We start from the raw sequence: 14,185 nt of genomic DNA, 5'->3' as shown, positions 1-14,185 counted from the left end.
CTTCTGAATAAACAAGGATTGACGTCGGAGTGTGAGAAACTATCTGATCTCCAGGTTTGATCTTCGGGCCTTATCATGGACGGACCGTTCCCCTTCAAACTAGGCTTCATGTTGACTTAGACGTGTGTCAGAGTTGAAGGCCAAGTAAAGAGACGTTGAGCAACGATGTTTACAGTGTGTGACTGTGTGGAGAGGCGAAAGCACGGGGAAAGTCTGAGATTCATTGCACCGTGTATGAACTGACACAATGTACTGCGTTTTAAACATTAATGCACACAAATGAGATCGTGGCCCAACAAGCATTGACTCTTTATTGCCTTTAATCATTTATCCTCTTGCAGGAAACTCTGTGGGCGGTGGTATCGAGCAGCAAACGGGCTAATTAACTCCACAGTTGTGACATAAAGCATTTTGACACATTGTAACATGTTTATTCCTTTTTTTTTTAAACAGCATTAGTATGTGTTACTTTCAGTGCTGCTGTTTCTCAAAATCAAGCCCATGTTTCCCATGAACCTTCTTGTTGAAGGGGCCTTCATTTTAAGAGTAAGATGAAAGATTGATATCACCACTTCACATCTGAATATCCAGACTAAGGTCTGATTCTAGGGCTTAGTTGTATTGTTTGCATTTGATCTGATTTGCTTTGGTGTCAAGTTTAAGGAGTGGACTTTGACTTCTGTATAACACAGGCTCTTCCTATACTTGACATTGGTTGGTTTGTAGACATGTGCTGACTTTAATTTAAATTAAGAAAATGTGTTGATTTTGTTGCCACTGTAATATCATTGTGGTTTTACTACCAGCAAAATGAACGTCCTTGTCATTCAAACATTAGATCTTGGGAGGTTTTTTCTTTCCATTGGATGATTTCTTCTGTGAATCAGTTTGATATTTTGGTTCTGACATAATTGAAGAGCTCAAACGTCTGGACCAAACAGGTAGGTGTGAAAAACCTCCTAAGCTAAAAAAAAAAAAAGGTTTTAAATCTTTGTTTCATTTCAAATAAGAATTTGCACTGTTGAAATGTTTAAATTGCATCAGGACTATTATTTGAGGTAACTCAAAGTCAGCAGAAGGGTGAGACGTGAATTCCCAACAGGCGTTGTGAGACTAATGCAGCAATGGGTCTGGGGGAGCTAATACTGCTTTCAATTTGAGCAAACAGATTTGTGCTTATCTAGAGGCTTTAGGAGTCCCCTCCATACTTCTTCGTTAACTCTCAGCAAGAAAGCAAATTAAGAGTCATTCTTAAAATGTCAGACAATTTCTTTGATTTTCAAAAGGCTGCATTGCTTCTTCCAACATTCTGGCCTTTTTCTTCATTTAAAAATGAACTGAAACACTTCCTGCTTGGACGTTGTTGTTGTTAGTGGGAATGAGAGGTGAACTCACCCAGAGAACTCACTGACCTCAAACTGCAGCAAACACAAATGTGAACCAAAAACCCTCCTGACCTGACGCAGGGTATGGACAGGGGATTTCTGCTTTGAATAACTCAAGACATGGATGGTTCACAAACCCTCTAGCCAAACTTCTGTCTTTCGCTTCCTCCTCTCAGTGGCCTCCTATCATGTTGCGCATAAATAGATGTATTAATCTTTATTGGATAACAGCTGGTATTAATAATAGCAGCACTTTTGTGTTACTATGTTGAGATAGTGCAGGACATTTTCTCACGCAGCTTCCCACTGAGAGAGGTCGCAGATGATACCCGCCATCTGCACTTGCTTCCAAGGCTCCTCCTTTATAAAGACTGGAAGGAGGTTAGAGTTAGATTGGCTTTATCCATCAGTTCCAGGTGCCATCTCATTCCCGTCTGCTGACAGTCGGATGTGCATTGATGACTGTCCTGCACTTGTAAGGCCAGGGACAATAGCAGCAGTGGAAGCTGATGGATTTGGTAAGGAGCATCATTTTGGTGGACAGCTTGAGGTTGAATTTTTTTGTCCGTAGGGCCAGTGAGGGGGGGATTCAGGTCTGTGCTATAAGACTTTACTGATGTGGTTTATCTCGGAGCATTTAAGACGCTCTGGTGTCCAGCACATGTTTGCAGGAAAGTAAATGTTGCAGTCTGTCATGATGGAAGAAAAAACTGTGGGACACCGACGCACATACGGTCAGGGTGACGCGCTCAACTCTCTCTCTCTCTTTCTCCCCCCTCTCTTTCTGTCTCTCCCTCTCTGTCTGCGGCACAGTCGCGCGTCCTGCCGCTCCGCCTGTCTCGTCGCGGTGGTTTCGGTGCCAAGACGCTCTTGTTGGACGCGCGCAGTGCACTCTGAGCGCACGCCGGCTTTTTTCAGTTTTTCTGTCTTTCATAAGTTTCAATTAACAAACTCGGGATATTTCCTGGATGTATAAAAAAAAATGACCTGACGACATGTAGTTTTATCACAACCAGCTCCGGTGAAGGCGGCGAGTGGGCGTCGGAAGGCTAGCGCCGTGCGCAACAAGAGCAGGTGGATGGAGAGGCTGGCGCGGGATGCGGTTTTTCCAGCAGGTCAGCGCCGCTCCGGAGCGGCTGGACTCTACATCCTGTGCTGAGGGACGTGATTTGAGCAGGACGTGTTTAAAAAGTAAGTGATGCTGTTTAATACGAAGAAAAGAGTGATTTAAAAATGGTAGTTTGGTTTTTATCAATAAATCCGTCTTCATCCATTGGCATTTCGGCGAGGACTCTGGTTTGCTTGTGCGCACTGGCACACAATCTTGTGATATTTTAGCTGATAAAAGTAGTTTTTTATGGAATCTTTTGTGAAATAACACGTTTTCTTGCATTTAAACGCACTTAAACAGTAAAACCAAACAAATGTTTGGATGTATGGTTTAAGGGGCAGTTGTGTACTTGATTTAAGCACATTAAAACACAAGTGAAACAGGTGTAATTACAATGGAGAGACAGGTGCATGGTTATCAGGCTGGGAGTTCTGTTTTTTCTATTTGGAGAAATTACCCTTCATCTCCAGCTTACAATATTTATAACACTGAATTCATTTTTCCTCGAACATGTGGGTGCATTTCGTTTGGATTGCTTTCCTCTTTGTAGCTCATTCGCTCTCCAACACACTCACAAGCCCACAATGCAGGCTCCACAGATACGTGTTAGCAAAGGTCAATATGTTGTTAGTGGATTTCAGTGTTTTGTACTTGAATTAACATTCATGAATTGTTTTTATGGAACCAGACCAATTTCTAGGTGAGTTATTTGTTTCTTTCAATTCTAATCATTCATTTCACTTTACATTTTTGCCAAAGATCCCTGCACCTTTTGTAATCACTAGGTAAATCACCCTGAAATGCAACACTAAGGACCAAAAATAATATTTATAGGCCAACTTATTCACAGACATTCCCACAGCCAGTGAGTCAAATGCACAATGTGAAAAATGAACAAACCACCACTATCAGAGGCAAATAGTCACTGGTAGAACTGCAGGCAAATAATGCAATATGTATTTCTCTTCACGCTACAACTGGCTAACAAACCTAATCAATGATTATTCTGATAATCTGAGGGTTATTTTATTATCTAAAACTTAACTGAACACCTCTCCAATAAAGCTCAATGAATGAAAAATTTTATGAAAATATCTGATTATAAATTTGTATTTAATGAGTCAAACATTTAGATGAATAAAATAATAAAGTGAAACCTTTTCTAACCCATGTCATCACCTGCAACTTGTACCCAACCTCTTATCACCACAGTCGTCATTAGCACAAGGTGGACTGACCCAAGTGAGCCCACATGTGCCGGTCACACGTCAGGTAAATTATGAAAGAAAGAACTGGACCGTTGCCCGACTGTGGGCCAGCTGCTGTCACTGCAGGGAAAGAGTGAGTGATCCTGCCACAGTGTCAGAGCTGTTTGTTCCCAAGATCGATTAAATAAACATTTGTCTTTGGCAGCGAGGTGCCCTCGTCGTTCATTCGCTCAGGCTCACCGTTTTGAATGCATGCATGCAAGGGGGGAGGCATGCATACTCACATGTGCACACACCTGTCCTGGACTACTTAGGGTCAGTGCAGCGAGGGAGGGGAATTTATGAGCAGAAGACCTAATGAGACTCATAAGACGTTTTCACAGTCTCATGTTTTTAAAACTTGTGAGTGTTTAGGGTGATGATGAATAACGGAACGTGTCCTGATTGCATATGTGTTAACCTGACACACCAGTGGATTCGTTAGACAGAAATAACTGGGACAAGCGCTTTAAAAAAAACGCACACACTGTCTATCACTGTTTTCTGACTCCAGGCAGGAAATTAGCAAAAACATCTTTTCCAGTGTTGATCTTAGTACTTTTTTCAATCAAGAAATAATTGATGCTATAGTAGCTGCCATTGGGTTTGACCAACACCCACTAACTTGCTGTCAAATATATGAAAGACACGTCTGTCTGCCGGAGTAATCGATACAATTCTGTGGGTTGACCACAAGTAAATACCTTAATTAAAACCTTGGACTTTGCTGGATACCCAGTCCCAGTCGGGCTGGGCTCTTTCTGTGTCGATGTTTCAAGTTCTCCCGGTGTTTGTGCGGGTTTCCTCCCACAGTTCAAACACATTTAATTGGAGACTATACGTGTGAATGCCGGGCCTCCCTATCTGCTCACTTCGCACATTGCTTAGGGGCCCCGCAAATTAAGCAAGGCCCCTCCTCCCCCTCGTCTCAGTGAGCGCAGTGTACGTCTTAGCCATGCGCTATGCGGTGGCCTTGTGCAGCACCTGCCATAATTGCATCACCTGCCAAACTATGGCAGATCTGTAACTGGGTAGACTGCAGAAAATATCCTGGGTTAAACCATTTCTATTATTATTATTATTATTTTCTAAGGCAGAGTCGTGGATTATTTGAAACATGTTGGACGCGCACTTAACTCAAAAGCCTGACTCCTCCTCACATCTGCTTTCTGCCACAATTATTCAAATGTCTCCACCAGTTCACTCATTTCACTGAATGCAGCATTTATGTCCTTCTGGATTCATTATAACCATAGAAACCAAAGTGCTACCTTCAAGCATAGCCTTTGGATCTTTTTTAAAAAGGGCCATTTTTTATTTCATCTACTTTTATGTTTTTATGACTGGGGGTAGAGTGAGAATCATTGCTCGTACTATTAAAGTAATAAAAGATTAGGTCATTTAGGATCAACAATATTTCTTTTTCACCATCTGTGTGACAGAAGTCGTGTGTGTCTGTGTGTGCACATGTGTTAACCTTAAAAACCATAGAAGCATAAAGGCTGGCATTGGTATAAGCAACACAGCTTCAACTAATACAATTTTCAGTGGGTGTGTTCGTGGATGGATGGATTCAGCCATTTCTTCCATGTCTGTGTGTGTTGCAGTGTTGAGTATAACCATGGGGAGAAGTAAACATTTCTAGGAAATATGGTGTGAACATAGTTATGTTAAATAACATTGGAACTGTTGCTGCAGATTTTAAAGGACTATTATTACCAAGTATATGCTCCACATTTCTCTGCCATACTTAATGTTTTCACTCCGTTCTCTCTTTCTCTAGATCCATCCCGGTCTCTAACCATCTCCTTCCAGCTGGGATGTGATATTTTTCGTCCCGAAACTCAGAGCCCTAAAAACATTCACCCAAAGATCTCAAATTCCCAGAACCCCATGCACATCCTGGAACTTAACACATGAAGTCCTCAACCCTTATTTCCACCATCCTGTGAATTCAAATCAATGTCCAACCCAAAACCCATTAATAGCTACCGTCTCTGACCTCCTCTCTGATCGCACCCTATCTCTTACTTCCCAGCGTTTTTTTTTTGTTTACAACCCTTTGATTTCCCAAAACATAGTCAGCCATCATGGCCTTGGATCAGTGGCCCTTCCTCTCGACTCCCCCAAACACCTCCATCCTCGAGCCCCTCCTGTACAACAGCTACATTCAAGGGAATTTGTCCGACCTGGCCCTGAACATCTCAGAGACCAGAGAGCGTCACCAGGACAAGACCAGCTCTGTGGTCATCACCTTCATCTATTTCATGGTGTGCTCCGTGGGGCTCTGTGGCAACACCCTGGTCATCTATGTAATCCTGCGTTACGCCAAAATGAAGACAGTCACCAACATCTACATCCTGAACCTGGCAGTCGCAGATGTTTTGTGCATGATGAGCCTGCCATTCATTGCCCTGCAGCTCGCGCTGGTACACTGGCCCTTCGGAGAAGCTCTTTGCAGAGTGATCATGACTGTAGGTGGGTGAAGAACAGGAGGTTATTGGTGCAATTTATTAAAGAGCAGCAGTTTTACTTGACAGAGAAGCGCTGTCAGGCTCCTCAAGAGGGAAATTACGCTGAAATCTTTCCTTGCTAAAGTTGCAATTTCAGGAAAAACATCTTTACTTTTTAAATTTTAAAGTTAGTTTGAGTGTTTGAATGTTTTTTTTTCATAGATTTAATGTTTACAACCACTCACATATCTATTGCAGATATGGAACTACAGTCAGGAGGCTGCTTAATAAGCAACAGGCTGGATGCAGGGGAAACATCTAGCTTCCCTCTGCAGGTCAACGGTTAAACAAAAATATGAATACAGACACTTTCTAATGAATGCAGTGTATCCCATTTTGTTTTATCTCTAAAAATACATTCGTAAAAAAGTTTTGGTTTTATCGGAGGTAATGTGCCAGACTATTTCCTGGCCAGGTGTGGTTATATCTACACCACAGCTGTGTCCCAATTCAGGGTTCGAAGGCCGATCCAAAAAAAAAACTATAAGCAGTAACCATTACTCGATGCAGTTTTTATCTCACTCTAATCAATCCTTGCTTCCTTTTATAGATTAAGTAATTGCTTTGCATGTGATACATAACCTCAACTCACCTTGTTCCTTCCTCTCCTCCCCTGCCCCTTCCCAGACTCTCTCAATCAGTTCACCAGCATCTTCTGTCTGATGCTGATGAGCATCGATCGATACTTGGCCGTGGTCCACCCCATTAAATCTACGAAATGGCGGAAGCCCCGTGTAGCCAAGCTAATTAACCTGACAGTCTGGGGTGTGTCGCTGTTGGTCATTCTGCCAACTATGATCTTCAGTGGCCTGGACAAGGTGCCAGTATGTGGCATCGTGTGGCCGGAGCCCCAGGACGTCTATTACACAGCCTTCATATTCTACACCTTTTTCATTGGTTTCTTCTTGCCCCTGGCAGTCATATGTATGTGCTACCTGCTTATTATAATCAAGGTGAGACTGCATGTGTGGTATTATAATGCAATTATGTTTCTGTTTTGGTCTTGCATTTCTTATGTCCTGTAAACTCTATAACATTTTTCCATAACTGGCTATGGCACTAAAATGATGCTGTGTCATTTTCACATACAGTCATTGACTCAAGCTGTTAATTACTTTTCTGGAGGGAAATATGTTCATTTGCTTTCTTACAAATAGTTAGAGAACATTACAGCTTTTTAATGTGTCTATTGAAAATTAAATTAAAGCTCATTTGCTCGGGTTAGCATAAAGATAAGCATCTTTAAATCTCTCGGATATATCTTGTTAGATAAAGTCACTGTGTGGAGCACAAAAAACAGATTTGAAATCATCTGACAGAAAGATATTTGAGTGGTATTGATCTCTTATCTGAGGGAAAAACAAACACCAGTATATTCTATCACGCTGTTTCCTCAAGATGCTGTTGTGAAGAAGAGTTTGGACATTTTGCTTGTGTTCTTGTGATATCAAGCCACTAACAGTCCGCCCTCTTACTAGGTGAAGTCGTCTGGCATGAGAGTGGGCTCCACCAAGCGCAAGCGCTCAGAGCGCAAGGTGACAAGGATGGTGTCCATTGTGGTGGCCGTGTTCGTGCTCTGCTGGCTGCCGTTCTACATCTTCAACGTCACCTCTGTCACCAGCTCCATCAGCCCCACCTCTGCTGTGAAGAGCACCTTCGACTTTGTGGTGGTCCTCGGCTACGCCAACAGCTGCGCGAACCCCATCCTGTATGCCTTCCTGTCGGACAACTTCAAGAAGAGCTTTCAGAAAGTTCTGTGTCTGAAAAAGGTGGCGGGCCTGGACGAGATAGAGCGCAGCGACAGCAGGGCGGACAGGAGCAGGATGGTCATCGATGCAGTGAACAACGCCAACTTGGAGACTCACAATGCCGCCCTGCTCAACTGCGAGCTTCAGACCAGCATCTGAGGATAAAATAGAAGCAGTCACATCTAGGGAGGCCAGAGAGACTGAGCAGTGGTGCTTGGGGGATGATGGGCTCCTCTTGCACTGCTAGTGACCTCGGCTCAATGACGCCGGGGCGAGAGGATGATGTTATAGCTGCCGCTCATGGACAAGGACACATGAGCATAGTGAGTGAAAAAAATAAACAATTTCATCAGGGTTTTCAAAGGTCTGGGAAAGTACACTGACTCCAGATCAAACACTTTATATGTGGACTAATGAGGGAACTTTAGTTGATTAGCCCTGAGCTGAAGCTAATGTATGATATGACAAATTATGTTCAACACTGTAGAGAAATCAAACACAAATAAGACTGCAGCTCACGCTCACCAGCCTGGGACTACTATCAAGCTACCAGAAAAAAAACTACCATCGAAGAGTGGACCCACCGGAGAAAAAGCAGGGGGTGAGTTCACCCATAGTGAGGACAGAGGCGGCTGAGCTCCGTCTCTGACTCAGTGATGGAGATTTCCAGATCTTACAAGGTCGGGCATTGATTTCTCTGAATGTGGAAATACTCTGGAAGAAGTGGGCCAAACATTTCAAGCTGGCACTGTAATTCTCCAGAGACTTTGAAAGATAAATATCAGCAACTAAAGCTCAAAGATGAATACTTTCATGGTCATGTTTTATTCCTACCAGCTGAATCGTCTGGTCTTGCATGATCGACAGTGCAACAAAATGGTAAACCTGTCAAAACAAATCATATTTACCCTGAAAGGAAGGATGCTCTTTTCCCCATCTCAGTGAAAGGAGCTGCATTGATCTGTAAATGCTTGAATTTAACATCTTGGATTACTGATTATGTGGAAGGAAGGGAAAACATATTGGGAGCCGCTCTGACCCTGCGTACTTTGTATATAGGAAATGTATTTTTTCTTGTCAACCTCTAGGGGAACGTTGTGCTCATAACTTCATGTCCAAGCCAAAATGAATCTCAAAGGCAAACCCAGCTGTAAAATTCTGCGTTGTTGTGATATGTGTCAGGAAAAGCTTTGAAACTATGTTTGCGGAATCCATCACGCATATGTTATATGTCACTGCAACCTGGTCTTTAAAATATTTTCCCTCTGTGCCAGAGACGCAGCGATGAAGAGCCAATTTCTTCTTGTAAAGTTCTGTGTTTTGACAATGTAATATTTCTGAGTTTAACGTCGCCTAAGACAGCATGTGGTTTCAAAGACGCTTAAATCTCACAGACGACAGGAAAATGCATCGCTTTGTCAAAGAGGGAGAGGGAAAGGATGAAGAGGAAAACACAGGGAAATAAATACTTACAGGTGAAAAGAAGAGATGGAGATGTGTGGCTGAGAGAGCGATACACCGAAACACAAATATAATCTATTGCATTTTATTCTCAATATAATTTTCTTTTTCATAATATAACTGCGGACGTCCCGATGGTTGGGCAACAACGACTGAGAAGAGCCGGTTGTGTTTCTGAAGCTCTGAACTGAACTCACCTGAATTTACACATCAGACTATTTAATCACAGAACCTGTCATTTAACTATCAATGCATTTTATATGTGTTTGGTTGATTTCAGCTTGTTATTACACAAAATCCAAAATCAATGTAAAGTTGACTTGAAGGACTCGTGAAGTACAAAGTCTTTGGCCTTACTGTGCTTTCTAACCCATCAGCCACCACACCTACCCACCTGTTTTTTAATGTGGCAGTTGGAAAACCCACAATACCATAAGAGATTTCTAACTTAGTGCTCTATTGCTCCATTGTATAACTGTGTGCACCGCTATCTGGTGCGTGCTCACTCCTACTGTCGGACGCAATCATCCGTAAGGTTTTTACTGTTCAATCGGACAGTCAGACCTCATAGATTCAGCTGCTGTTATTCACATACCCACAAGTGAAGTCTCTCTCTCTCATGCAAGAACTTCTCTTTTCACTCTTTCGTCCACATGTGCACAATATGTATTAAAAAGAAAATCATTTCTTTAAAGTAGATTTAGATGAGGGGCGCTTTTACTATGTTGGTCTGGAAGATTATTTAAAGATGGAGGACATGCATCTGTTCAAACTGGATTTTAAAGCTGGCTATTAAAACCTTGTTTTCCCAGGTCCAGTTTTACCCAGTTGATAATCCAGCTTGGTTTTTAACTTCAGACAGACAGAAGTACAAGAGACATGCAATTTACTAATTTATGAAGCATATATAGATCATTCATAAAGTACCTCCACACCCACTCTCATGCAACAGATGTCACCAAAGTGACATATTCCAACCAGTACAGTTCTGTGTGATGAATATGAAGGCAAACTCTTCAGCCTTGTTGATCACTACATGTCACACAGACATAAGCGCTTTGCACCCTTGTCTGAATAATGCAAAAGGCGATAAGGGTGACGAGCTGTGTAACGTAATACTCTAAGTTATTCCGTTTTTTAAAGGATAAATTAAAATACATCTGTTGAAAATGGAGACAGTCAGCAACACAAAGAATGGAAAAAACACAACATAAATATTCAGGAAATTAAATTAACATCGATTAGCTTTTCATTTTCAGTCTGAAAAGGAGAAGGAAGAAGCAACATGCTTGTCTCATCCTACCCCTATTCTTCATTTAATCATCAAATGGAAATTACAAATACAACTCCATACTTCCCCCAGTGTCCAACTGCCCACTACATCGCTGCAGTCTTCTTCTCTAATGTGCAGAAACATACCTTTCCTCTCAGTATTTTCTGCTCCTCTCATAAACGATGTATTTATACATCTTTTTAAACATTCTGAGATCATTGCTTTGTTTTATTTCCTCCCTCAGGCTATTCTACAAAATCTCCCCACAGATTGACATGTTTGTATTTAGACTGGTGCAAAATATCAGGTTAAATTTCTCTCTCAAATGAAAACTCCCAAAACAACATTTGTACGTTTCCAGGAAATAGATTATTTCTTACTGTGTACTTGTTTTAAATTCCACTGGGTCCATGACTTTCAATCTATATGGCTTTAAAAACAAATTATTTGTGAGTTGATATCCGACGTTAGGTACGATCCCTATGGCTCTTTTTTGTAGTGAGCGTCATTGTTGCAGGGAGGTTTTGAAGGTGTTGCCTTAACACAATTATCCACTTATGATCTCTATCTTTGTCTTCACCCCCCTTCCAGCTCATTTCTGTGTCTCTCTTTCTCTCTCTCTCTTTCATTTGCGTGCATGGCTGGTGAAGAATATGAGCTGACACAAATTTTACACCCACCCAAGCTGATCTGAGCTGAAATGAACTGAACCATGCTAAGGAAAGCACAATGTCTGTCTATGCCACTGGCTATCTGAACATAATTAACAGACCTTATGTACGTAATGGAGCACCCTGATGTTTTATAGATGTTGAGGAGACAGTTTGTGTCAAAACCAGTGTAAATGTACAGCTACAAAGGGGAGCTGTGGCGATGAGACGGTGCCTGTGGTAACTGCTTTCTCTGTCATTTTGGAAATGGAGACCTGAATATGTCTCTGAAATTAGGTCGTGCCATGTTCTGGAAAAGATGCGATTATCTGGGTTGACACCGATCTCAACTTGCCGGGTTCAGCTCAGCGCCAAATGTAGAAAGTGCATTTGTCTGAATATCTGGCTGATTCCTGCCACTCTGTAGTGTAGAAAAGCAAAGCCGGGGGGGGAGGGGACCTCTCTGTTGCTGAGTTCTGTGTATTTTGTTTTTTGAAGCATTAGTTAATTTGCGAAGGGCTAGAACGTGCACTCCAGAGGATGCACCGTTCAATATTAAACTCTGTGTATTTGTGGTATCCGTCACTTTGTTTTATAGCCTCTTTACTTTATCACCACACGTACTAAATCCAGTGATTCATTTCTACTGGGTGTGACCTCTTTTGCTAGATACACTCTCAGAAAAACAGGACAAAATAATATTGAAGTTGTACAGTGGTTTGTGTTTGTGTTTAGCAACAACAGATGCAGCTGCTTAGGTCATGATCGGCAGCACAAATGGAGTTTAGTGAAATAAAATAAAATGTTTTCCACAATACAGATAATAATTCTGACTAAGACAAATTAGAAGTAAGCTGGTAATAACTTAACCTCCCCCAGGATGCGATTTGTTTAAGGGGTGTGGCTTGGTGCACCTGAAATGTTTAAATAGGTGCTTGAACGAGTGGCACTATCCGTGGTACTGAAAGAGAGCTCTCATGCTGGCATGTAAAACCAGCGCTTTGGTTTTGTTGGACATGATCGCATCCCCCGTGTGTGCATGAAGAAAGGAAGACATACGTGTGACAGTGTTACGCTGACTCTAATTTTCAAAAATGGATTTCAAATATTCCTGAAACTAAAGTGGATGGAGTTGGAAAAGTTTTACTTGTGCCAGACGACAGGTGTTAGAATGATGTTCAGGTTGCACCTAAACCACAAAACAACCAGATTAATACGCACCAACTAAAAGTTTCATTTGTGATTACAGATGCATCCGATTGCAAAGTCATCAAATTATTTTCCAAAATTCAATGCACGTTGCTGTTAGAATCTAAATTCAACCCTTTTTTCTATGTCGTAATGTTTGCTCACGGGCTTCATCTTTTATAAAAACCCACTGTGGTTCGTGATTTGCAGTATTTTCATTCATAAAAATGTTCAAAAACAGATCTCTCCCTGCAGACATGGATATGTACCTTCCTGCTCTGTTACTTTTGTCTATGTGCCTTGGAACTTAAACTGCATATAATATCATGTGAAGACATTGGTGTACTGCAACTCAAGATTTTAACCTGTTCATCCCAAAAGCCAAGCAACCAAAGGCCTTTGTATTGTACAGACGGTACATGTCGGTAACCAAAACATTACAGAGACTTGCTGTATATTATTTTTAATACTTTTACCCTGGCTTACATAGCTTATGTTTGTGTGGTTTAATGTTAGAAGCAGATGTTTATTTGTGACTCTTTATTGTTGCATAGTTGATAATGTGATCACTGATTGTAACAGACAGGCCGTTGTCTCTGCAATTAAACTGCAGACCAGTTTCTGCTCCCATGGTCAAACGTGTGTTCTTTTTCAGTGGGTGTGCACACACAGGAGTAACATATCTGCCCATATGTGTTTGTACTATGTGGACTCACTCAGCTGGTCACAAGAATAACAAAATCCAGCTTTTAATTCAAATCTTTCAGGTTATTGGAATTAGAGGCTGATTTTTAACCTAATTTTTAATGCATTCAATTATTGTCATTTGAAAGTACTAATATAGTGATTTGCAGATAAAAAAATGTTTTAGCACCTCAGCTAAAACCAAGCTATATGGTAAGTGAATTGAAATTTGACTGTTTGTGTCACTAAAACTAAGACTTCAACATTCACTGTTTTTTAATAACCGTTTTATATTTGATACTTTAAAATGTACAGTTATAATTCAAATACTATCTTTCTCAACCCCATAGCTATGCTAGCAGTATGATGAGTCCACCCATTACTTTGGTCCAGACTGAATTAGCGTAATAATTAATGGTTTGATTGCTGTGAAATTGTATAGATTTTACACAGGTCTTTGTTTTCCCCATATTTTTCCTCCATTAGTGTACAGTCATTGTCCTTGCCAATAAGTAAATGTCAGCATGCTAGTATCCTAAAGTAAAACAGCAAACATAAACTCATGTCTGAAAACAGCTGAATTATTTGATGCTACGAAAACAGAGTGAATGATTGCGATTGGTTGATCGTTTTTTTCGATCACTAATGTGCAGACTCTGATTCTAAATGTGTTTGGTGCAAGATGGCACCGTTTGTATCCAGGATATTTTGGCTTCATTTCTAAATCGTGACAGGAATTATTTACAGTCTATGATTTCACCAGTTTGCTATTGCCTCTACTCTACCCTTACACAACCATGAGTGTAGCAACAGAAACATTTGGCTGTATTTTATCATGGATCTTATTAATTCTGTTGTTGCCATCCCTACAGTGGAGACTGTTGCAGTAGGTATTTCATATGAAGCTGTAGCTGACAATCCAAGA

At 41.2% G+C, this 14,185-nt stretch overlaps 1 protein-coding gene across 2 annotated transcripts; it reads left to right on the top strand.

Annotated features, from left to right (window-relative positions):
- Positions 1-1,778: 1,778 nt before the first annotated feature.
- Positions 1,779-13,214, top strand: sstr2a (somatostatin receptor 2a). Of its 2 annotated transcripts, XM_069517754.1 has the most exons (5): positions 1,779-1,903; positions 2,402-2,576; positions 5,527-6,221; positions 6,884-7,209; positions 7,735-13,214. In XM_069517754.1, the coding sequence occupies exons 3-5, from the start codon at positions 5,834-5,836 to the stop codon at positions 8,161-8,163; spliced, it is 1,143 nt and encodes a 380-aa protein (XP_069373855.1). In that variant the 5' UTR covers positions 1,779-1,903; positions 2,402-2,576; positions 5,527-5,833; the 3' UTR covers positions 8,164-13,214. The 2 variants fall into 2 exon arrangements, with proteins under 2 accessions (XP_069373855.1, XP_019962439.1); XM_020106880.2 differs by lacking the exon at positions 1,779-1,903 and having other exon boundaries at positions 1,988-2,576.
- The last annotated feature ends 971 nt before the right edge of the window (positions 13,215-14,185 follow it).

The sequence above is a fragment of the Paralichthys olivaceus genome, chromosome 21, assembly GCF_024713975.1.
Source record: "Paralichthys olivaceus isolate ysfri-2021 chromosome 21, ASM2471397v2, whole genome shotgun sequence".
Lineage (NCBI taxonomy): Eukaryota > Metazoa > Chordata > Actinopteri > Pleuronectiformes > Paralichthyidae > Paralichthys > Paralichthys olivaceus.
The sequence above is the reverse complement of the archived record's forward strand: the minus strand, read 5'-3'. Positions and strand labels throughout refer to the sequence as shown.

Bases quoted from the DNA above. Each gene is read 5' to 3' on its own strand.
- sstr2a (XM_069517754.1), top strand. From the start codon at position 5,834: ATGGCCTTGGATCAGTGGCCCTTCCTCTCGACTCCCCCAAACACCTCC. The intron at 6,222-6,883 runs GTGGGTGAAGAA...GCCCCTTCCCAG, and splicing joins CAGAGTGATCATGACTGTAG to ACTCTCTCAATCAGTTCACC. The intron at 7,210-7,734 runs GTGAGACTGCAT...CCCTCTTACTAG, and splicing joins ACCTGCTTATTATAATCAAG to GTGAAGTCGTCTGGCATGAG.